Below are 26,667 nucleotides of genomic sequence, written 5' to 3' on the forward strand. Positions count from 1 at the left end.
ATGCCCTTAACTTGTGATTTTGTATTTATCATACAAAAAACAGTTTAGGTTTTTTGTAACGACCCAAATTTTCAAATAAAAATTTCATTTTAGGTCAGCAAAACATTCCTGTAACATCCCAAAAATACCGGAAAAAAATTTTCATTTTTAAATTAGGTTAATTCGTAAAAACATCATTACAAAGCTTTCATAATAATACTCCATTTTTGAAAACCGGTAATAACATAGTATATTTCAGAGTACATCCCAGAAAATCCCTAGTGCGGAAAACAAGAGTGTGTGTGACATGCTGCTACCGCGCCGGCTCCTTTCCCTTAGCTGAAGAGATACCTGAAACCAAAACTGAAAACCGTAAGCACGAAGCTGAGTGAGTTCCCCCACTGTACCACATACCATATAATCACATAAAATACATAAATTGTCAGGCATATCTGGGTGCCCGACCTACCCCTTCGGTCATCTCGACCGGACACTGCCTAGCATATCTGGGTGCTGGCATCCCCTTCGGTCCTCTCGACTGGATACTGCCGAGCATATCTGGGTGTTGGCCTCCCCTTCGGTCCTCTCGACCGGATTCTGTCGAGCATATCTGGGTGCTGGCCTCCCCTTCAGTCCTCTCGACCGGATACTGGGGAACTATTTCTCCCCTCTACTACTACCACATAACATGTATCACAATATCAGAGTCTATCTAACATGGTTGGGTATGCCTACCCCTTCGGCCCTATCGATCGGATATCTTGGGGACTATCTCCCCCTACTGCCACTAGCACATAAACACAACACAGGTAGTAGTAATCCCTAGATGAATATCACAGAGACAATTATCTACATACAACTCCTACTGGTGGGCCGGCATTGTGGCCGTAGACCCACCGCTACTGGAAGGTAACTCACCTCGATGTAGCTGCTGATCTGTGTGGGAATTAACTGTCTGCTGCTGCTCCGGAAATCCTCCGGCTATAATTCCCACAAAACACTCAATCAATCACTGCTAACTGTCCCTTGGGGTAAAATGACCATTTTACCCCTGACCAAGTCATAAGCCAAGGTCAGAGTCAACTTTCAGTTGACCCGACTCGCCGAGTTGGCTCTCCAACTCGCCGTGTCTCTATCCAATCCATTGAATTGTATCCCGCCTCTACTCGACGAGTTCTCCTTCTAAACTGATGTCCAAGTCCTTCATCCTACTTGCCGAGTTGTATGAACAACTCACCGAGTTCATCTTCATCCGATGAACACATTATGTTGTGACTCGCCAAGTTGTATGAACAACTCGGCGAGTCTGTTCTTAATCTAAGAAGATTGTCTTGAACTCGCCGAGTCAGGGCATTGACTCGCCGAGTTCCTTCATGGATGATTTCGGCTTCCAACTCACCGAGTCCACCCCGGACTCACTACACTACTCGCCATAACGAAAAAGGGGGAAAACCCGGGGACTCGCGTCTCGACTCGCCGAGTCCGATGAACGACTCGCTGAGTTGTTACCATGCAATTACTATATGATCGATTCTGCTTGAATCCAGCTCATGCCTTACATAGATCCATGATCCTGGGGCTTGATTAACACGTAAAGTTTCCAACTTTACATGTAAATAGGCAACCATGAGGGTTTTAGGGTCCAAAATGCACCAAAAGGGTAGATCTAGGGCTTTCATGCAATATGGTTCCAAAAAGGCAGTAGATCTGAGCTCCTGGAGCTCAATCATGCCTAGATCTAAAGGTCAATCAGCTTATTACGAACCCTCAAACATACACAAGCTTGGAAATGGTTCAAGGAGGACTTTAATGGAGCTATGAGGGACAATAACCATGAAAATAAGGGAGAAACGAGTTATACCTTAGGAAACACACTGAGATAGCTCAAAGATGCCTGACCTCCTCTTCTTCTTCTTCTTGATCTACTCTTCTTCCCACTCCAAAACTTCAAGAGGACACACCAAAAGCTTCAAACTCACAAGGAAACAAAGCTTGAACGAGATATAGGGCTCTGAGGGTGAATGGGGGCGAGATTGGGGCGAAATGAGGGTTTAAATAGGGTGCAAACCCCTGAAACTTAGGGTTTCATCCAACAGCGGTGACTCGTCGAGTCCAGAATACAGACTCGCCGAGTCGCCAACTTAAAACGTGTCCCGGGTACCGACTCTACTCGGCGAGTCGGGCCTACAACTCGCCGAGCACAAGGCTAAAAATGCAAACACTTATACAAATTTCCACATACCAGGAATCAGGTGCTATAATTCCCATAAAATGTAAAGTAACACTAACCATCGTTTTCAAATTTCATAACGTTAACATTTTATTCAATACAAAGTGTCCCATCAAACAAATGTCGGAGAGTGCACGTCGCGCCGTCAAGCCTTGCCTTTGCCCTTAGGCTTAAATGTACCTGAAACAAATCAACAGATTGTAAGCTAATGCTTAGTGAGTTCCCCATAGCATACCCCACACACAAACCACATAAACACATATTGTATTGGCTATAAAAGCTACATATACCACATAAGCCATGCATACAAACATATAAGGATGTCGTGGGTTTCTCCAAGGTCTTAATCAAGGATGTCATGGGCTCCCCCACATGGTCTTACACCTAAGTGCCATGGGCTCCCCCCATGGTCTTTAGCTGGAAATCCATGGGCTCCCCACATGGTCTTACATCTAAGTTCCATGGGCTCCCCCATGGTCTTTACTTGAAAAACCATGGGCTCCCCACATGGTCTTACATCCAAGTGTCATGGGCTCCCCCATGGTCTTCCCTGCAATTATCACATATATAGCTAGCACAACACTAAGCATAACTAACTATCATACCATATATCTCTACAACAACGAGTAAACAACATATCATAAAATGGGTCGGCCTTGGTGCCTTAAACCCATTGGTATGGTGAGGAGACTCACCTTTGTCTGCTGAATCCGAAAGTTGCTCTCCTAATAGTCTGTGACCATCCGTGCTGAACAGTAATACCATTAACCCAAGTTAAGGTCGTACATAATCCAAATTAAAGGACCCAAACCCCAAGTCCTTTTTATAATGGCCCAAAAGTCTTCCTTTGCTAATGGGCCCAAAGTCCAAGTCCAAAACCATTAATGGGCCTCATGGCCCAATAAAGCCTAACCATAGTATCTATGGCCTAAAATAGATAAGTTGGCCCACTAACTCCAAAACATGACCAGACCCAATGACTAATTAAGGCCCAAAAGCTTAAAAGCCCAAAAAAAGTTTGAGTCCGTCTGTTATGCGTACGCCTTGCGTACCACCCTGGTACGCGCAACGTACTGAGTCCCTGAGCTGTACGTACGGCGTACTCTAACTTACGCCTAGCGTACAAACAAGTTAAGCACTTTCTTCCATTAAGTGCTTAATACTCGATGTTCTAACGTCCAATATCAGATATGAGCTCATTAAGACGTCCTAGGGCATACAGTTGGCAACTTTATGCCCTTTCATACTATATGGGACTTAAAAACTTCATTCTTCACATTAGGACTTCATACAAGGCTTCAAACTCATGCATGGATACTCCCCAAGCTAGCACCTTTATGCATCTAGCATGCTAACAAAGCTCAGATATAACCATTTCAACCTCTAGAGTTGCACAACTCTCAAGAGGAGGTGCAAAACCAACTAAAAGGACCAAATAGAAAACCCTAGCTAGATCTAATGTATAATATGACAAGATCAAAGCTTTATACCTCTAGAAGTTCTTCAAGGTGAACTAGATATATATTCTTGAAGCTTAATGTCACTCCAAGCTTGCTTAGCAATTCCTTCTTCTTGAATGGACACTAAAATGGCCACAAACGCACTCCTTAAGCTTAAAACACACTCTCTAATGATTTTAGGGTTTTCAGGGACGTTTAAAGGTGAAAGAGGCTGATTAGGGTGAAGCTTACATGAGATAAGGATGCTTATATAGGTCTTAAGTCCGGAAATTAGGGTTTGAACATCCGTTACGTACGCCCCGCGTACTCTTTGGTAAGCCCAGTGTACGTGTAGTTGTTGGGTTTTGAGCATTCTAACACTCATAAGTGTACATGCAACCCTAAATACCTTGGATCTATGTTTTCTCTATTATACATGCAAATATAAACTTTCCAAAGTATTATCCTAATCTAGCATACAAAACAATGAATATAACAAGATAGAATACATACCTCTTTGATGTATAATGTCTTTATGAAGCTTGAGTGCCAAGTGCCTCAAGTGTGACACCTCAAATGGTTTACACAACACCAAATACACTTGGAATAACTTGAGAGAATTCTACACTTCATGAAAATCGGCCAGCCCTTCTATTACACACACTAGTCGCCGATTTTGGTGAATAATATGATGCTTATATAGTGTGTTACAATTAGGGTTACACCATGTAAACCCTAATTGTCATGACCTTTTATTTCCATGACCCATGGGTTATGTAACCTCCATGGAGCATCCATGGAGCATCCTATGGGTTTAACCCAACTTGATAATCCATGGAGCTTTGGCCCACTATATAAGTTATGGATGATTTGCACAATCAACCCATATATTTAATTAGTCTTCTTTTGATCACATAATTAATTCTAAATTAATTCTTGATCAATACTAATTAAATATTATTATTCTTATTATTAATATACTAGAACTTATAATATATTAATAACCATAAGTGTCTTATTTCTCTCATTTAGTCTATCCAAGTGCATGATGTCATGCAACCCAAATGGACCATGTCGGGTCGGGTCAAGTCTTACCAATTATAGTTATGGACTTAGACATTAATCCAACAGTAGTGCCTCCGTGATCATCCATGCATGGTATGCTAAGCGTACCCATGAAGTACGTCTAGCGTACTTAAGGGTCTTATTATGCAACATTTAAAATTTCAAGGGCTTCAAAGGTAATACCTGATTTGGAGTGTTATAGTTTTGTTTGTCTATGTCACATTCCTACAAGATGTAAACCACATTTAACACAAAAATAGTATTTTCCATTCACTTTACATATCCATAGTCCCTATTAAAATTACATTCACAATTAAAATTAAATGATTAATTAACTTTGTCTTCATCAACCTTACATTAATTTTCTCTTATTCTTAGTTAGACACTCCCATTTCAGTTTCAATTGCTTTAATTTCCAAATCTTTGAGGTTATCATATATTTTTTGTTGACTCCAAATTCATATGCAAAATGTACATAATGGCTTTATATTACAGGTTATATAGCTTGGGCTCAATTTAACGAAAGAATTTGATTTTCTTCCTATTTCCTTTCAACCTACAAATCCATAAGCTACATAGTCCTAATTTTAGTTGCCATACAAAATTATATTTGTTTTGGGGACTTATCTCATATTCACCTTCAACTTTGAGGAAACTAAGAAGATGATAAAATCTTTTTTTTTTTTGAAAGAGAAGAAGATAATATATATATATATATATATATATATATATATATATATATAACTTCAAAAGGAAAAACGGACAACAATTTGTGCCGTTAGTCCTTTCTCGACCACAAAACTATTTTTTTTAAAACAACATCCATGGATCTAGGGATAATATTACTATGCATGACCTTTTGGATTTTGTTGAGGAGCTCCATTGCCACTGGTGTGAGAAAATCAAATGTATCAAATGTGAAATGTATAAACACATGTTGATTTTCAATGCATGCATTCTCATGTTATGTCACTTTGCATGCGGCGACTTTCAAAGTTGTTTGTCCAGTTGTGGAACCCCCACTCCTCAAACTGTAACGTCCCACAAATAAGACTAAAAATTCCGATATGTAAATTAATACAACCATTATCCAAAACAACATCATAAAAACCATAGTGAATCAAAGTGTATCAATAACCATCCAAGTACATCAGAGTAATACAAAAAGCGGAGCAATGTGGTGTGTGCACTGCAATCATCCCATGCTCTTCCCCTTCGAACCAGAAGTACATAAAACATAAACTGAAAATCGTAAGCGCAAAACTTAGTGAGTTCCCCAAAATACCACATACCATACATATCAAACATATAATTGGCCCCGCCTAACATCGAGCCCCGCTCGAAACAAATTTGTCAGTCATCAGGCCCCACCTAACATCGAGCCCCGCCCGGTCTACATATAAACATATAAGCATATAACACATGCAATAATCACAAAGATAAATAGCATATAGGATAGTCATTGGGCCCCGCTCGGTAAATATATAAACACATAACATATGCAAGAGTCATGCAGACAACTAGCATCCTAAACATAACAAACCATGGGTCGGTATTGGTGCCTTCGACCCGCTAAACACAGTGAGGAAACTCACCACTAACTGCTAAATCTCTCAATGAAATCTTGGTCTGCTGGTCTGAAAAATCCCCACGCTAACATCATCAAATAATATCCAATTAATAATTGAATCTCGACCCATAATATAGAATCTAAGCTACTTGGCCCATATCCAGGGTAAAAGACCATTTTACCCTTTTTCTTACTTGGCCCAAAGCCAAGGCCCAACCCATTTACTCAAAAGGCCCAAATTCCTAAATGGCATCACGAGGCCTAATAAGACCCAACTTCCAAATTGGGCCCAAAAATCATCATGGACCTAATCTCAAGAAAGTCCATAGTGTATCCATGGCCCAAATTCAGAAGTCCAATAGCCCAACAAGACCTAAACCCTAAAAGCCCCAAATATGGCCCAAACCCGAGGAAGTCAAACTGAAAGTCAATATGTTGAGTACGCGGGACGTACTCAGCTCGTATGCTTAGCGTACTCCTTCCGGGGCTAATATGCGCAACGTACCAGCTGATATGCCCAACGTACTCCCCAGATTACCAACCCAACTCAAAAAACACTTAATCGATTAAGCCAATAAGCTAAAGTTCCAGATCTGATCCTAAATGGTGACTTACCATGTAAAGTTGGCAACTTTACACCCATGCATGACTTAATAAAGCCTAAAACTCAAGAACAAGCTTGATAACAATCTTAGCACTTGCATGGACCAATATCTTTCATAAATTTTGCGTTTTTATGAATAGAGGACTTCAATGGAGCTGAGATCTAGCAACCATGGCTTCTAGAGTATATCAAAGGCTCAACTTTAGCTCAAAAGACCCAAAAAAATGCATAAATAACACCCTAAGTTGGATCTAGAATAAAGAATCATCAAGATGAGAGCTTTTTACCTCAAATGGCTTGCTAAGGTGAAGATAACTCTGGATCTATCTAACAGACATGAGGCGGTATCGAAAGATAATATGGTATTCCACAAGAGACATATGTTGGCCAAAACTATCAATATAGATAGTTAGCAGAAGTCCTAAGCATAAGGTGCTCAGAGACACTAAAAAATTGTTTTCTATCTAACAGGCATGTCCAAGTCGACTTCCATATCCTTGATGATTTTGCTAAAATTGGCACACACCAATGTTTTTTGGGATTTAAATGGTCGGTGTCCTTATTTTTGAAACCACTATAGTCAATTCCCGAAATTGTATCACGAAGATGATGTAATCTTCCATAATCAATCAATGATTCCTTCATTCCCCTAAGAAAGTGCTTCACGCCTTGCCCTAGGTTAAAACATGAGATCATTAGGTTATAGAAATAAAATTGTTTATTATATTACAAGTTCTTTTCATTTTCATTCAACTTGTAGGTTTTCATGTGGGAATAAAACCCTATCAAATCATTGGTTACATTAGGATAATAAGTACAAAATAACAAGTTAAGTGATACACTTGAATAGAATACCTAAATTGTAACAAAGGTAAATGTCTAACATTTTAATGGTTAAACGTGACACATACCTTTTTCATTTTACATTTGATTTGATTTGATTTTGAGTAGTTCAAAGACACTACAAACCCTTAAGAAAAGGAAGATATACACCCATGAGCTGAGCTACACAACCAATAAAAGGCCTACTTATCCAAATGCAAAACAAATACAAACTACATTCAATATTCTCCTATAGTTTTGGTCATGAGAGGAACAAATGTTCAAAATGGAACAAAAAAATAGTAACTAGACAAAAGGAAGACTAGTGGTGAGGATATATGAATAATGAATATACAAAGTGACATGAAAAAACACATATTATGCTGATGTTGAAAAAGATTGGTGGAGCGGCAGACCACATCAATACTATCGTAGCAAAGAAAGGTAGCTTTACAAATCAAAGACCGGAGTTCACAAAGTTCACCTTCTTAGATATTCTTAAGTTTGAATTCTAAATTAGCCACTCACCATTGAACCTAAATATAACCTAAGTTATCAAACATATTATCATGTGTTAAATTAAAAGGGTCAAATATTATCAGTTTGACTTGTTGATCCATTTTTAGCAATACAATCCATATAATTTATGTGTAATTCATAAATGGGCTAAATCTCTTTCTATGGGCCATCTGTTTCGGCCCGGTTCAAGAACTAGGGTTTTCTCCCGGCCTGTCTACTCGCTTATATACAACTCTATGCCCTAAACCCCTTTTGTTAGCACCTCAACCACAGCAGCAGCCATCGTAGAAGACTCAGCACGAGGTAGCCGCGCCGGAAAAATGAGTTACAAGGTACATACATTACCATCACATCTCTGATTTTATGTCGAATCGTTTGATGCAATCTTCATTCCCGTTTTCACTTTCTTGTCGATCGAATAACATCGTCGTTCTTTATAGATTTCGTTTCTCTTCCAAGTCAAGGTTTTATGAAATGATTGGAATTAATTGTGTTTGTATATGGTGTAGTTCCATCAGTTTCAGGTCGTCGGCAGAGCCCTACCCACCGAGTCCGATGAGCATCCTAAGATTTATCGTATGAAGCTCTGGGCAACAAATGAAGTCCGTGCTAAGAGCAAGTTCTGGTGTGTTCTAGTTAATCTTCCTTAGATTTTCAATCTAATCGAAAAAAACGCGAATCTGTTTTTGATCGACGTTTTTTGTTCAATTTTGTTGTTGATGAAATTCAGGTACTTCTTGAGGAAGCTGAAGAAGGTCAAGAAGAGCAATGGTCAGATGCTTGCTATCAACGAGGTAAACTTGTTAACATGATGAAACTTTCATACATAACATGTTTATGTTCAATTTGCTTATATTTTGGGTTTGAGGTCTCTGATGCAAATCCTATTTCAACTGTTTTTGTATAACATTGTTCTTTAAACAAGTGTTACCTGATTATCACTATAGAACATGTTTTAGATCATTAACTTGATTCCCAAAAACTTCTAAAGTCAAAATTTTCATTATCTAGTTGCAAACCATGATTACAGTTAATCAAATTTTGATTAATGCATGATATAACCACATGAACGCAATTTTCACTTCTGTAATCATGTAAGATTTTGAAGACTAATGTCAAAAATTATAATGATTTATATATGATTGTTGTTTCATGTGCAGATTTTTGAGAAGAACCCAACAACCATCAAGAACTATGGTATTTGGTTGAGATACCAGTCAAGAACTGGATATCACAACATGTACAAAGAATACCGTGACACCACCCTCAATGGCGGTGTTGAGCAAATGTACACTGAAATGGCCTCCCGCCACCGTGTCCGCCACCACTGCATCCAGGTCATCAAGACCGCCACCATCCCCGCCAAGCTCTGCAAGAGGGAGTCCACAAAGCAGTTCCATAACTCCAAAATCAAGTTCCCGTTGGTGTTCAAGAAGGTTAGGCCACCCACTAGAAAGCTCAAGACCACTTACAAGGCTTCAAGGCCAAATTTGTTTGTGTAAGTGGAATGAGAAATTTTATGATATGTTTGTCTTTGAGTTATTGAAAGTTTTGATTTTTGTTTTGAGAGACGGGTTATGTTGTTTACTTGATCTTGAATGTTTTGGTTATGTGTTAGGAATCTTGGATATTTGAGATTTTGATGTTGAATTTTATGATTAGGGAAGTGATATTGTTGGATAAAGATAATTAATGGTTGTTAAACTGAGTCATAAACCAAAGAAAACTGATGTTTTTTGGGATAAGTCATCTGTCTATATTTTAATTAAATCCCTTGAAGTTAAGTTTATATTAATTGACCCTTTTGGTATGGGATTATGTCAACTAACTCTTGGGTTTTGAATAAGGTTGCATATGTTATTTTCTGTAGTCTAGAGGCACAAACTTTATTTTAGATTGCTAAAAAGTAGTATGCTGTTTTTTTTATCAAAAAATGAAATTCAAGTAAGATGTGCATCCTTTTTGAAGAAAACACATACGGGTTCATTTTTCTGAAGAAAACGAGTCTAAACCACAAATCCATTTCATCCTGTCAATCAACTGATTCGGTTTCATCCCAGATTTCCTTTCATACTTTTGTGTTCTTATTATTTGGGTTTATTCTTTGTACTTGATGGTTTGAAGAGCATGGCGAATTAGGGTTTCAGGCTTTCATAATCACCTAACAGAGCATGGTGATTTAGTGTTAAGTTTTGGGAAACAATACATTATGGTTTCTCCCGAAACATTTTAGTATATTGCTTCCAAATTTTGATTCTCTCTTTGTTGAGGAAGTGGTGTCACAAGAACCATACTATCATACAAAGTGTGGTTCTTTGCCGAACATGTGTGTGAGAGAGAGAAAGAAAGGCAAATTTTAGATGGATAGATAGAAATAGGGTGGGGGCGGTGTTCTTCCTATCTTGACAACCACACTCTCTTATTGTATCCACTCCCTATAGTCTAAGATTCAAACACGTTGAATATATTGATATGAATCATATGATACATTTCATCTTATCAACCTGGATATATGTTACATTTCATTTTGTTCATCTTGTTAATTTGGGTTTGATCTCATATTCAAACAACTAACTAAAAAATAAGCATTCCAAACAGAAACCGAAAGTATGCTTCTTGTTTGATGAATAAATACCAGCCTTATGCATTTTTTAATTTTTTTTCCCTTGGTTTTGGCGGTGCAGTTGTGTTCAAAAATATTAATCACGATAATCTTACATAATAATTAAATAACTTTTTCCCACATGTCCTTTTTTCTTTTACCTAGACACATGACATTTTTTATAATTTTTTAAATCTCTATTTTCCATTTGTGATTTTATTGTATTTTTCATTTTATTAAATTAAAATTTTACATTTAATATGTAAGGTAATATATATCTAAGGTTAAGGTATGTATTAGAAATTGTTTATATATATAATGTATTCAATACATTAAATCCTCATTAATTTTAATAATTCAAAATTTTTCTCATTTTTCTTATAAATTCAAAATTTTCAAATTGTTAAAATTTCATATTTACTTTTTTTAAATAAACTCATGTAATACATGGTTCTTACACCTACTTATACTATATATTATTTACAAAGGCCTTATGAACAGTAAAGTACTTTGTTTTTGGAGCTTTGGCACAAAAATTTTAGATTGTTGATAGATTTAGTCCCTATAATTTTTTAGTTACAGAAAAGTTACTATAAAGTTTTATTTATTTATTTCTTTTTCTTACCAAAATAGTTAATGTCTAATATTTTTGTATTTTGGCAGGTTTGACCCCTGTGTAGAAAATTATTTATCAAATTGTCCCCATAATTTACAGAAAATGTTAGTGTATTTTTTTTTATTGAAATGGCTCATGTGTTTTAAAAAATTACAAAAATTATCACTATAATTTATAGAAAATATCATTGTGTATGCTATAAAGTTTCTCAAGTCTCGTTTCTATTTACTTAATCTAGTATCAAGCTTACCCCCCCCCCCCCCCCCCCCCCCTTCTCACACATTCGATTGTTAATGATTGGGTTCTTCTGTAACATGTATTTGTGATTCCATCATGTTTAATCAACATGGGTCATTAAGTAGTTATCTTCCATAGGGGTGTGCAATAAACCACACAAACTGCCCGCACCGCAAAATGTGGTTTTGGACGGTCACGGTGCGGTTTACGGTTTGTAATTTTTCTAAACCGCACTACGCGGTGCGGTTTGTCTTTTATATTTCTAAAACCGCGGTTCAAACCGCACCGCATTATATATATATATATATATATATATATATATATATATATATATATATATATATATATATATATATATATATATATTGAAGTCATTAGTATAATTTTGACATAGATTTTTATAACGTGCACCTCATAACATTCATTCTTGCAAGTTAATATATAAAACTATTCACAAACATATATAAACACGTTACTACTAAATTGTTTGTTAAACCCACAACTCAATTGATTCACTGTTAAATTTAGTTTAGAAATTACGATGCAATACTTCTTTATGATTAATATATACACATAGATCTACTTTAGTTAATTTTACGATACATGCTTTATAATTTTTAACTAATTTAAATTATCAACGTATCATGGGTGTAACTGTCTCTAAAAGAATAATTACACTGTACGATTTACGAAGTAGAACAACCGGTACCGCATAATGTTGAAAAACTAATCAAACCGCACAAACCGCCCACACTAAACCACACCGCACAACGCGGTTTAAGGTTTCCGTGGTGCGGTCCAACTATATACGAGCTTGATGAAATAGAAAATGGGCAACATGGTGGAAGAGGAGCTGCTCAGATTAGGTTGCAGTCCAAGTGTACCTGTTGTTTTCATTGGGAAAAAGCTGATTGGTGGTTCTAATGAAGTGCTTAGCCTCGGTATTAAAGGCGAGCTCAAACCACTCCTCATTGAGGCTAAGGCTATATGGATCTAATTTAGAGTCATATTTAGGAAGCTTAACATATGAGTGTGTGGTAGAAGAAGGCATGCTTGCCCTCGTGCATCACAATGCATAGTGTCTTTATATGTGGGATGTTTGAACAATACGGATTTGCCTCGAAAAATATTACTACTATTTATGATATCATAATTAATGTTGTGCATTAGACATATATACGACGGTGAATCATTATATATAACCAACTTGCAAACAAAGTTTTAGCTTAGCATTTATATATAAGTAGAGGAGGATCACACACTAGCCCGAGTGAAACTATTTTTTTTTTTTGAACAAGAAATATTTATTTAAAGAAAACCTATCGAGGAGCTAGGAACAACCACAATCAATACATAAGAGAAACAATCCAACTATCCCGATTCAAAGAAACAAACACTTTAACTTTGTATTTTAGCCGCTCTGACTTTATCTTCATGACAATGACATTTATATTTCAATTTTTGTTGTAAAAAATAACTTGATTTATCACTCTAAAAAAACTCATAGATAAGCCTTGGCAATGACCCTAAGAGCAACATCTTTCTTGTTGCTACCCCTCCCACCATCAATCCAAGAAATTCATTTTTCCCCAAATCCCATGTGAGCCAACACACTAAAGAGGAAATCCCAGTTAAGCAAATCGAAAGCTTGCTCAATATCAAGCTTTAACATCATCATTTTCAATTTAATTTGAAGTTCTGAGCTTCTGAAAAAGTGATACACATAGGTTGTTGCATAACCTCTTGTGTTGCCCATTCTCTAAGAGTCTTCTCCTGATCGTCTCTTGTGCCACTCATGATTGATTATAGTGGAAAATACATTCGCCTCAGCAGAACAGAAACTGGCATAAAAGGCACCTTTGATGTCAGCTAGCCATCGACTGCTCACTAACTGATCTTCTTACCACGAAAAAAGTGGCGGTTTTCACACCGAGAAGTCTCGATAACTCCATCCCTTAAATGGTACCTAACCTAAACCCCTTGCATTATGCATCACAGTAGCAATCTTCCCGCCAACCAATTCTTCCATCTTAGTTTTGAGCTGCATGAACAACTCTGGAAAAATCTTCTGAATGGCTTCGCGAACCTGACTCGCAATCAATTCCATAAGATTAGGGTCTCAGAACTCTTGGACCCATTTGAAGGTCTATTCTGAGCCATATTTTATGGGTATTAGTACATTATTACTTTAATCATGTATAAATTACTTTTATTACTTTAATCATTTAAACATTTATGTTTTTCATAACTCATGAGTCCTTCATCCTTCAGGCTTTTTCGTGATTCTTCCTGACTCAAATGTGTATCTTGTGCTTTAGATAGTATGATTCCTTACTATCTTTCACACCGGTAGCTGTTCCGAGAGATGATACAAAACTTCCCTATCTACATGATGGGAAAAATACTTATCTACTTATTTATCGTTTTATTATTCTTAGCTCATCATGAGGATATATTCCTACTCTAGCATTTCATGTAATCTCAAGTTTTCTCCTAGAGGCAAGCGTACACCATGGATGCATGATGATGCATACCCTCGAACCAAAATAGGCCTTTGAAGAAGTTGATTCTACCCTAAGGCCACAACCAAACGAGGAACAAGAAGTAAGGCCAAATCAGTTCTCTAAACCTATATGATCCTTTATGTATACAATTATAACATACAAGATACAAGTCGTCCATAAGGATCTAACTAATCATTACTAAAGCACATACTTCACATAAGGTACATGTAAGGCATGTAAGCACATAAACATCATAAGCACATAAGCATCATAAACACATAAATATCCGCATAGGCAATTCTAGCATGCAAAGCATAAAACATTACATAAATCTTAACACTTTTACATAAATAATTCTTTTGAGTAAGTGGCTCACTACCAACTTGTAACCCCCTATTTTTTTAAAAATAAAAAAACTAGTAAAGCTAGTCGTTACCCTTTTAAAGACATAATTAAAGCTTTCAAGAACATTCCACCATATTTATAAAATACTAATTCTAAAAATATTATGGAAGGAGAAAACATCCCAAGTTTAAAACATAATATAAATATTTCATAAATGTTTAAGAAAATGTCGCATGTAGTCATGTCGGTCTCTTTCCCTTGTCAATACATGACGATCCTGAAAATGTTAAATAACAATGGTAAGCATATCACTTAGTGAGTATACACATTACTCTATCATTATATAGATCACTTACTTACACATATCACAACATTTCACATAAAGAATAAGACATAAACATTTCTAGCACATATTGTTGGTACCAACTCTACATCATCAGGTTGATTCCCCTGAAGGGTCTGTCTTTAACACTACCATATTAGGGATTAATCACTTTCCACGAAGGGTCTATTATGATCACCCAAACCTCAACCACTTCCCCCCAAGGGTTTATCATGGTCAAGAACATATCATTGTCCACTTTATTGGATTAGGGTATCCGTGAACAATAACATAATACAAGTAATGCCTTTGTAATATAAAAGTTAGTGTAACTTACCTCCTTGAACTTGAAACTTAACTAGCAGAAGCTAGATGGATCCTTTCCTTTCTGAGAACCTACACAACAATTATAACATTATTTAGCTTGTGATTTGTTGTATTACCCTTATAAAACTTATGCACATATTTCCTTATTTTGTATTGTAGTGTTCTGTTCGGGACCTATTTTCTTACCTTTCAACACATTCTTAAATTCTGATAAAATTATATTCGTAAAGTTCCCTCTATTATCTTTTCGAAATATAAAGATCTAGCTCTAATTATTTTTGGTTGATATTATATTGAATTTACAAGTTAGTAACTTTAAGTTGTCACTTTCTGGACCACTCAACACTCTTTGAAGAAATTGTACAAATCTACTGGGAATTACATTAAGCCCTTGATATGGGAGAAACTAAACATCCATATCTAACTATAGGTGTAACATCCCAAAAACCATGACACATTTTTTGATTTTTAAAAGACATTTTCATAAAACCATAAGACAGACAAACATTGTTTTCAAAACAATTCAATAGAAATATGAGTATCAAAATAATCCCTCAAAACATAAAATAATAGGAAGGTGTGTATGATCATGCCTTCTCCTTGTCTTGATCATCTGAAGCACCTGAAAACGTTGAAATCAACAACTATAGGCCAAAGCTTAGCGAGTTCCCCCAAAATACCCCACATAATAGTACATATACAATACATGCACATTATACCCACATCATAAGACTGGATTTCCCTCGGGCTCATAGCACAACGACTAGATTTCCCCTGAGTCCATAGCCACAAAGACTGGATTGCCCCTTCGGGCCAATATCCATAAAGATCGGATTGCCCCTCCGGGCCCACAACCATGTCATGACACTCTTCTTGTCACATCGTGGCGTCCATCCAAGGAATGCGTTCATCACCTTGTATGCCACATCGTGACAATAGGCCCAAGAATTTTGACAATTGGAGTCCTAATGATTTTTTTTGAAAGACAATTTATGAAGTTTGTGACAACACAAACCACTCTGATGACTTTGAGCATTATACCCTCAAGGATTAAGAATTTGGTAAAATGATTCAAAGTTCGGATAAACTAGACTCAAAACCCAAACTTTAGGCACTGGCCTCGACTAAAAATGATTCTCCATGAGTTTTCTATGATTTTTACAAGATAGAGGCAAAACAGTGAAATTTTCAGAATGATAAAACTAGGGTTAGGGTTAAATCTACTCAACCCATTAAGTCTCAAAATTTAATTTAGAACTTCCAAGTCTTTAACACATTAGCCCTAGGTCCTATAGGAATTTTCAAAGCAATGGGGAAGAAATCATACCTATGTTATTAAGATTGAAAGCTCCACACAAGTCTTGCACCTAAACGATTTCGACAACAACCTTAAAACTTCTTCCATGATCGACGATCTATAACTTGAGTTCCGCAACTTGAAATGGAGATTCCAATGGTTAAAATCTCAATATATGTCTTGGGAATCTGTACTCCAAATTTCTCGACGATTCGACGGTTCAATCTCCAGGGATTGTCCAAACACTATTTTAAGGTCTTTAAATACGGGAATTATATAGTAAAATGGTTATTAGGGTTAAGTTGTGTTTAAGGGTCGTTAAGTGGCTGGTCAAATTCGGCCCTAAGGCCTCCAATTCAACCCAAAACCTTTCCACTAAATCCCTAGGTTTGAAACCATAACCTCATTGACCCCTCTTTGCTATATTATGGCTTTTAAGTCCCCAACTCTCATTTCGGTTCCTTTTAACTATCGTTGATTTGACCTTCAAATAATTATAATTTCATTCCACATTATAATCAGTCTTAAAATATAACATTAACTATTAAAATTTAAGGTTATGAATTTATAACTTCACACTTTAATTCTATGACTAGTAATTATAACCATTTAAATAATATGGAAATTGGGGTGTTACAACAACCGCCATCATTCTTCCATACGTCTTCAACCAGATTCTACAAATCATCTTCAAGAATCCAAGAATGAAGCATATGGAAAGGTAAGGGCCATTATCAACACTAACCCACTTCAAATAATAATTCGATGATGTGATATGTAAAGAGAGAAATTGAAAAAATATCCATAATGCCACTAGAATCCAAAAAATGGTCAAGATTGCTCATTTTGGTAGTCCACTTATCCGTCCAAGTAAAGGAGTATCCCCTAAGAGGAATGTAATCAAATCCACATCTCTAATGAAATCATTAACAATGTTGGTTTGATTATTGTAAAACACCGACCTATATTATTCTGCATAAACTGACACTTCATTAAAATCAACTAAAAGCTCCAGTTCACCAAGCCAACGTGTAACTAAACCTATAATATAAGACCAAGACAACTCCTTTAACCCTACATTTAGCAGGAATAAGCCAAAAAGATCTGAAAAAATAAGTAGTAGTAGGAACTCATACTCCTTCCACCACTACAAAATAATCATAAGAGACCAATCTATGATCACAAGAAAGCTCTTTAACCCAAGTTTTTTGCCCATCTTCCTAACTCATGAATATTTATGGAAAAGAGGTTCATTTAACATGATCATTATCTCTATATTCATTTATCATTCTCTACATATCTTTTTCACAATCTTTCATATCATACCCCATTTCACGTCAAACTCCAATTATAAGAGTAAGCTTATCAATTAACGAAAACCCATCAAGAGGCCCTCTCGAACTAGAAAACGACCCATATGTACCATATTTGGAATCAAAAACCATATCTGGATTTCTTCTAGAAATAACATCTTTTTTTGGAACCTCATCAATGTTGGATCATGATGAATATTCAAACATAACAAAACAGAAGCAACAAAAGCATACAAATAAAAACATCATGATTAAACCATGGATTTTTTATTTGTCGGTTAATAGCAACAAATTATCTACAAGAAGGAAAAATAACACCTTAGAGAAGTCAAGAAGATCAAGAACTCAAATTATATTTCCTCTAATGGAATCACATCCCTTGGCTTCAAGCAAGCAAGATCCTCCTTATTTTCTTCATAGTTAAGAAAATTCGACAAAATCCTTTAGGGTCTTCTTTCTTTCCATCAAACTAGAGAGATGAGAGGCTAGATATGATTTTTATACGGTTTTTCATAAGGGGCATTATTTGTTCTTCTATAAGGCACAAACCGTAGGTGTAACACCCTGTTCGGAAAAGCATTCATTTATGGATCCAGGAGTCAAGGCTAGGGGCATTTTGGTCATTTATGGGTTTTGAGTTTTATTCAAGAAGGTTTCGGGCCGGGGTGTGTCACTAGAAGAGTAGGGCTTATCACCACCTTTTCGTGGATATAAAGTTCGTCGGAAACGGACATGGAATGAAGGAGTTATGACACTTTGAAGATATTGACATTTATGGCCCTTTAATGGAAAAGTTGACAAGGCAAGCCATGCATGCAATTTGGGGCACGCATGGGTACGCCCAGCGTAATCTGGGTTACGCCCAACGTAGCGGAGAAAATGATCACGGGTTGGAGGGGCGTACACCCAGCGTATGAGAAGTACGCCCAACGTACGCTAAAAGCCATTAAACCCTAATTTTGGGTTGAGCCACTATATAAAGAACATAATGGCTTCAACCCTAGCCCCATATCAGCCTCCCCAACTTCATAAGAAACCCTAGAACGTCCCAACCCTTCATTTTGTGAGATCTTGACCTTGGGAAGCTTAGTTTGGTGGTTTAAGGCTTGGAAGAGAAAAGGAGAAGAGTGGCAAGGAGGAACCTTGGAGGGCAGAGCTTGTAGATCTGAGACAACATCATCTTCTGGAACACTTTGAAGGTATAAAGCTCACAACTTTACTTATGGGTGCTTAGATCTAGTATGGTTTAGTTTTTGGTCCAAAGGTGAAAGCTTTATGGCTTAAATCCGATTTCCAGACCAAGGGTTGCCTCCCTTGGTGCTAAATGACTCCCTTGAACAGAAAGTTGATATCTTGAAGGTCCAAATGAGTTCATGCATGAGTTAAGACCTTTTTCCTTGGAAATAGATTATTTTTTTTGGAGTTTGAGCTTATGTGAGTCATGCAAGCCATCAAGTAAGCAACTTTATGGTTTAAGACATGGAATAAGACATGGATATGAGTTTGTAGCTTCTAAATCGGGGTATTAAGATCTTAATAGAAAGTTGGCTTGCCAGGGTTGTACACTGGGCGTACAAGGAGGTACGCACGATGTACAAGCCATCAGCCAGTACACTCAGCGTACCTAGAAGTACGCCGCGCGTACGCTGCCAGGTTTGGGCCTTGAGCTTTTGGGCCTCAGTGTGGGTTGTGCTTTGGACTCTAGGTCTTTGGGCCTTAGTGGGCCATCATGAGTCAGTAATGATGGGCCAAGTATATGTGTTGGGCTTAGGGTAAGGCCCAATAAAATGATTGGGCCCAATGTAGCAAATTGGGCCAATAGTAGGCTTGGGAAGCCTACCTAGTGTTGGGAATTTTTTTATATTATGTTTTGGGCCCTAGATATGGACCATTATGGGGTAGGGGTAAAATGGTCATTTTACCCTGAGAGTGAATATGATATTGGGCTAAGTGATATTGTGAACTTAATAGCTTGGGGAGCCGAAGAAGCAACAATCGGGGAAGTTCCAGTTAGCAACAGAGGGTTATCAGCAAAGTTCAGCAGTATAGGTGAGTTTTCCCTTTGTGTGGATGGGTCTACGGCCATAATGCCGACCCATGTAATTATGAGTAGGAAGACCCGGGGGCTAGCCCTAGGCGTTGTATGCTAGTATGATATTCAGGACCAAGGTCCAGTGTTTGCGGGCGGGTGCCCAAGGAACGGTTTACATGATAGTTTATACTTGTTGTCTATGTGATACATGTATGTGCCTGGTAGGGAGGTGAGTGTGGGCGAGGTCCCATATCTCACCAGTAGCAGAGTGTGGACAGTGTTCCATATACATTAGCAGCAGAGTAGGGGCGAGACCCAAGGTAGGAAGGGAGTGAGTGTGGGCTTGGCCCGTATCTCACTATCAGTAGGAGCGTGGACGGGGTTCCATGACTCCTCAGTAGCAAGACAGGGGCGGGGCCCAAGATAGGCGAGGCCTTAGAACAAGATCTAATAGTATATGTTTAGTTTATGTGTTATGATATGATTGTATGTTAGTATGTGTTAGCGGGCGGGGCCCAGAGACATGCGAGGCCTAAGAGAAACAGATATGTACACCGAGCGGGGCTCGAAGCCAGGCGGGTCTTGGGGCAGGCGGGGCCCGAGGTAGTGGGCGAGGCCCATTATTTCCAATATGTGATTATGTGCATGGTATGTGGTAGGTTGGGGAACTCAGTAAGCTTCGTGCTTATAGTTTTCAGTTTTGGTTTCAGGTACTTTCGGTAGCGGAGGGGAGAGCTTGGGGTGATCGCATGGCACACACCATAGTTAGTCAGCCTGTGATGTTTACTCTGATAATAAGAACATGTTTTGGATTGATACTCCGAATTTATGTTATGACTTAAGTTATGGTTTTATAACTATGGTTTTAGTAATGAACCAAAAATCACGACTAAAAATTTCCTTTAAAAACATTACTAAAATTGTAAGCATAAAACTTAGTGTCGCTAGAAGCATGTTTTGCATGCATGACCTGCCTTGTCAACTTTTCCATTAAAGGGTAATAAATGTCAATATCTTCAAAGTGCCATAACTCCTTCATTCCAATTATGTTTCCGACGAACTTTATATCCACGAAAAGGTGGCGAGAAGCCCTACGCTTCTAGCGACACACCATGGCTCAAAACCTTCTTGAATAAAACTCAAAACCCATAAATGACCAAAATGCCCTTAGCCTTGACTCCTGGATCCATAAATAAATGCTTTTCCGAACAGGGTGTTACAGTAGGAGCCTTTCTTAGCCTCCAAGTTTGATCAATGTATGATAAAACTACCATAATCTTGTAAGCTCTACTTCATAAATTTTCCCTTTTACTTAATTTCTAGTTTTTCACTGATTATCAATAAATAACAAAAATGATCCTTGTATTTAGTTATTCTTTCTTTTACAAGGTTGACCTAAGTATGTTACCTAAAAGGCTAATGTATTTTAATGTGTCATTATGTTTGTTGTGTTAGTGAGTATATCTCCAACAATCAACATTACTCACATCATCTTGAGCTACTGTTGGAGCTGAGTTGTAAGACCAAACATCAACATGCCTCGAAACAGTTCCACCCGAGGAGTATACTTGATGTTGGACTCCAAGCCTTGGTTCTGAAGCTGCTTAACTATTAAATGCATTGTTATCCTTAGTGATAAATGAAAATTTGTCACATAACTTATTGAATTATTTAGGGCATACTTATTATACCTATTTTTGAGGATGCTATGCAAGCCTTGAACTTGGTGTGGCGTAACATGTGGCATGAATGAGTCCTTGAACGAATGAGTCCTTGAGAAGTCTATTTATTCTCACATTAGATTTTCAATGACATAATGTTAAATATCTAGCTATCAAATATTAAGTTTAACATTGTCGACTTTAAAAATGCATTATGCACTATATATAAGAAGTTGTTTGCATTTTGTAATTTCAAGTTACAATAACTATACAGAAACACTAAGTTAATTTGAGTGGAGTTTTTATATAAATAACAAATAAGAGTATGTCAAAGTTCTTGTATCAAACTTAAATAAGTTTTCTATACCATGGATGTGCTTTACAATGAACTTTTAGGAGCTTAAACTTCTAGTTTTTGAAGGAAAAAAAAATCTAAATTAAAAAAAACTTTTGAGAGTACAAACTTAAAACTTTTGTTATAGAACAAAAAAATCATAATCCAAAATCTATTTAAAGTAATGTTAAAAGAAAAATCTTATGCATATTATAACAAAATTACCAAATTGCCCTTAAAAAACCACATATCTTTTATTCAAATGTCGTTTTATGTAATTTTACATCTTTCAAATGTTTACAAGTTACAACCACTTTTGCCAAACACTTCTATTTCTATAAGGCTCAATGACTAATAAGGATAATAGACTTTACCTCGTGTTTGTAACTTTGGTCGACCAAATATGATTTTTCTGGCTAAACATGAATTTTACAACGATCACGCACACATGATGTGTGTGTGTGTGTTCTTCATCTTCATCTATTTAAGAAACACACACACACATTATATGTATGTTCTTGATATTCATATGTTCTTCATCTTCATCTATTCAAGAATACACATATGATGCTCAAACCCATAAACCTAAAACAAATCCAATGAATAACTTAAGAACTCAAACCCAAAAATCATTTGATGCTTAAGAATGTATCAAACTGATCTTCATCTTGCATTTTGCTATCCACATTAAGAGCACAATAAATTTGTTCTGGAACTCAATAACACAATGAGTACACATACATCCATCAAATTTGGAAATCAATTTCACATTTACAGAACTCAAGTCCCATCTCTCGTTTCTAGAACTTAAGAAATTGTCTATGGAACTTAACAACACACATATGTTTCTTTTTTTGAGTTCTTCAAACCCAAGAACATGACACATATATGAAAATTAATTGTGTGGGTGTTTGTTTTAGACCTAACTTAAAATTGATTGTATTGATACATGTGTGTGTGTGTTTTAGACCCACAAACACATATATGAATGTAGGTTTTTTCATGTTCTAGATACCTAAAAATGGAATCTTGAACACATGAACTTGTGAAAATCTTGTGTTTAATTTTTAGAGTTCATCGAGTTTGGTTGTTGGGGTTTTCATGTTCAAGAAATTCGGAAAGAGTTTAAGAAACACATATATTCGAACACACACACACACACATACAAAGGATGAACATAAACACACTCTCATACAAGAACAACATATCAAAAAAACTTCGTTGATAAAAAATCATATTATGCTGGAGAATATGATTGGAGGCTCATCGGAGCTACCATGGACACCGTAAAACGTCTAAATCTACAATAACCAATTATAATGATATATATATATATATATATATATATATATATATATATATATATATATATATATATACACACACACACACACACAAAATAACGACTAAATATGTATATATGGTAAATTTCATTAACCCAATATAAAAATTACAATTTCTAGCCATAATAAAAACTAGCTATTTTTGTTAAAACACCCCATGTATTTTGAAGATTTTCGATTTTCCTTAACATTAGTTTGGTTTAAACATATTTAATTACTAGTTTATAACCCGTGAGAACCATGATTATAAAATTAAATAAATTATTAATTAAGAGATTTTTTATTTATATAAAATTATAATCGTTGGTTTAAATAAATATATGAAATTATATCACCTTATAATACATACTAATTTTATTTTATTTTTTATTTTAATGTCATTAATTTAATGTAAGTAGAGTATGAAATTTAAAATTTAAAATTTAAAATTTAAAATGAAAAATCAATTATAATTAGAGTAGGAAATTTAAAATAAAAAATTAATATGTTGACATGTGTCATATAATATTAACGAAAATTTCTAATATTATATCTTTAATAAACTTATTCAGAATAGAATTTATAAATAACAAAAATAAAATTATAAAATAAAATGTAAATCAACAAAAATACACTATTGAAGTTGAAGTTAATCCCCAACAGTCATTTGTTTGCTTGGGATAACGTTATGCAAAATATCCAAATACACTCAGAGTCCCCGCTCCCCAAAACCCTTCTTCAATCTCCCTCTCTCCTTGCAGCTTCTGGGTTTATGGCGTAACAGGTAATCCTTCGAAACTCTAAGCTTTTATTACACAACAATGGCTTCCACTTTCTTCACTGCAAATTCATTAGACCTCAAACATCATCACAATCAAATCCCCTTCACCTTCACCTTCACCTTCAACTCGCCAAAACGAACAAAGAAATCGCCATTTTTCTACTGCAATTCCTCCAAATCACCACCTAAACCATCGATTCCAGACCTATCAGAAGACACCAAGAAGCAAAACCCTTCTTTAGCCGATCAACTCAAAACCTTATCCACAACAACCCTCTCAGACCCCCCACAAAAAACCACCCAATTGTTGACAAAACCTAAGTCGATTTGGGTCAACCCGACGAAGCCTAGACCTTCTGTTCTTAACCTTCAAAGACAAAAAAAAACTTCTTATTCGTATAACCCCCAAATTAGAGACCTTAAACTGTTTTCTAAGAAGCTTAATGACTGTGAAAACTCCGAAGAAGCTTTCCTGAAAGTTCTTGAAGACATCCCACATCCACCCACTAGAGAAAACGCACTTTTGGTACTCAATAGCTTGAAACCATGGGAAAAGGCTATGTTTTTCTTCAATTGGCTCAAAACCCAAGATTCATTCCCTATGGAAACCATATTCTACAATGTTACCATGAAATCTTTGCGATTCGGAAGGCAATTTCAGCTCATTGAAGATCTTGCTAACGAAATGATCAGTAACGGAGTTGCATTAGACAACATAACGTACTCAACCATCATTACATGCGCAAAAAGATCAAATCTTTTCGATAAAGCAGTCGAATGGTTTGAACGAATGTACAAAACAGGACTAATGCCCGATGAAGTTACTTACTCTGCTGTTCTTGACGTCTATGCCAAGTTAGGTAAAGTTGAAGAAGTCATGAGTTTATACGAAAGAGGAAGAGCAAGCGGGTGGACCCCAGATGCAATCGCTTTTGCAGTGTTAGCAAAAATGTTTGGTGAAGCAGGTGATTACGATGGTATACGATACGTTCTTCAAGAAATGAAATCTCTAGATGTAAAACCAAACTTAGTTGTCTTCAACACATTATTAGAAGCAATGGGGAAGGCCGGAAAACCGGGATTAGCCCGGAGTTTATTCGAAGAAATGGTGGCTGCCGGAGTTTCACCGGACGCAAAAACCCTAACTTCATTGGTCAAGATTTACGGGAAAGCAAGGTGGGCCCGGGATGCATTAGATCTATGGCAAAGAATGAAATCAAACGGGTGGCCAATGGATTTCATTCTTTACAACACCTTATTAAGTATGTGTGCGGATCTTGGATTACAAGAAGAAGCCGAAAATTTGTTTGATGACATGAAACAATCGGTAAATTGTAAACCCGATAGTTGGAGTTACACTGCGATGCTTAACATATACGGAAGCGGCGGGAACGTTGAAAAAGCGATGAATTTATTCGAAGAAATGTCACGAGAAAATGTCGCGATTAATGTCATGGGGTGTACGTGTTTGATTCAATGTTTGGGTCGGGCGAAAAAGATAGACGAATTGGTAACGGTTTTCGATACATCGGTCGCGCGTGGGGTCCGCCCTGATGATCGGTTATCCGGATGTTTGCTTTCGGTTGTGTCGTATTGTGAATCGGGTGAAGATTTGGATAAAGTTATCACGTGTTTACAGAAATCTAACCCGCGATTGGTTTCTTTTGTGGATTCATTAGAATCGGAAGTCGGGATCGAAACTTTAAAGAATGAATTCAAAACAATCTTAAATGAAACCGAAGTTGAGGCGCGAAGACCGTTTTGCAATTGTTTGATTGACATTTGTAGAAAAAGAAACTTAATCGGGCGGGCCCACGAGTTACTTTACATGGGGACAATGTACGGGTTGTACCCGGGGTTACACACGAAGACACCCGAGGAATGGCGGTTGAATGTTCGGTCACTATCGGTGGGTGCGGCTCACACCGCGTTTGAGGAATGGGTGCGGACTTTGAGTGAAATGGTTAACCGTTATGAGCCGTTGCCCGAGTTGTTGTCGGCTAGTACGGGTGCGGGGACTCATAAGTATTCACAAGGGCTTGGGAACGCGTTTGAGTCACATGTGGCGAAGCTTTCGGCTCCTTTTAGGGCAAGTGATGAAAAACCGGGTGTTTTTTTCGCGAGTCGGGAGGATATTGTGTCATGGGTGCAATCGAAGGTGGTTTAGGGTTTATGGGTTATTGTTTTAGGATTTGAGTATGTTTTTATAGCTTTAGATACGGAGTTTATAATGATTCTTATTTGAAACGAGCTATATGTTGAAGGTTTTACTAGAATATGTTGTGCTAGACGTGGGGTTAAATGCAAAAAGTAGCGACATGTTTTTTTGATTGATTTGTTTCTTTTACAACATTGGAGTTTGAATATCTAACCAATTATGTCAATATCATTTGATGAAAAGCTAAGAAGATCATGTTTTGGATCTTCGCTGTAGGCTTGAAAGGCAAATTCTAGGTAGTTAAGGAACCAATAACATAAGATCATTAAGTTTGATAAAAGTGTTCTGTAGAAAGTCTTTGGAGTTGGTTATGCATTTTGAAGTTGTAACAACTAGATAATTAACTCTTTGGCAATTTCTAGGTACCTAAGGAACCAATAAATAAAGTAACTAAAAGACATATTTTTATGTAACTCATAAATTTGAAACATGACACATATTTTCTATCACATATAATACTATTTTCGTGCAAGGAGACGACTTCAAAAAGCTTCAATATATGCTACCCATCAAAAGAGGCTATACACT

At 36.7% G+C, this 26,667-nt stretch overlaps 2 protein-coding genes across 2 annotated transcripts; both read left to right on the forward strand.

Moving 5' to 3' along the window:
• The first annotated feature begins 8,449 nt into the window (after positions 1-8,449).
• Positions 8,450-9,917, forward strand: LOC145061135 (large ribosomal subunit protein eL20x). The gene is made up of 4 exons (XM_079008523.1): positions 8,450-8,560; positions 8,738-8,853; positions 8,959-9,022; positions 9,389-9,917. Exons 1-4 carry the CDS (start codon positions 8,549-8,551, stop codon positions 9,728-9,730), a joined length of 534 nt encoding a protein of 177 aa, XP_078864649.1. The 5' UTR covers positions 8,450-8,548; the 3' UTR covers positions 9,731-9,917.
• A 13,878-nt stretch (positions 9,918-23,795) lies between these two features.
• Positions 23,796-26,255, forward strand: LOC145061148 (pentatricopeptide (PPR) repeat-containing protein). Its single transcript, XM_079008541.1, has one exon. It carries the CDS (start codon positions 23,962-23,964, stop codon positions 26,086-26,088), a length of 2,127 nt encoding a protein of 708 aa, XP_078864667.1. The 5' UTR covers positions 23,796-23,961; the 3' UTR covers positions 26,089-26,255.
• Positions 26,256-26,667: the final 412 nt, after the last annotated feature.

This window comes from Lactuca serriola, chromosome 7 (assembly GCF_051521515.1).
Source record: "Lactuca serriola cultivar US96UC23 chromosome 7, Lser_US96UC23_V15, whole genome shotgun sequence".
NCBI lineage: Eukaryota > Viridiplantae > Streptophyta > Magnoliopsida > Asterales > Asteraceae > Lactuca > Lactuca serriola.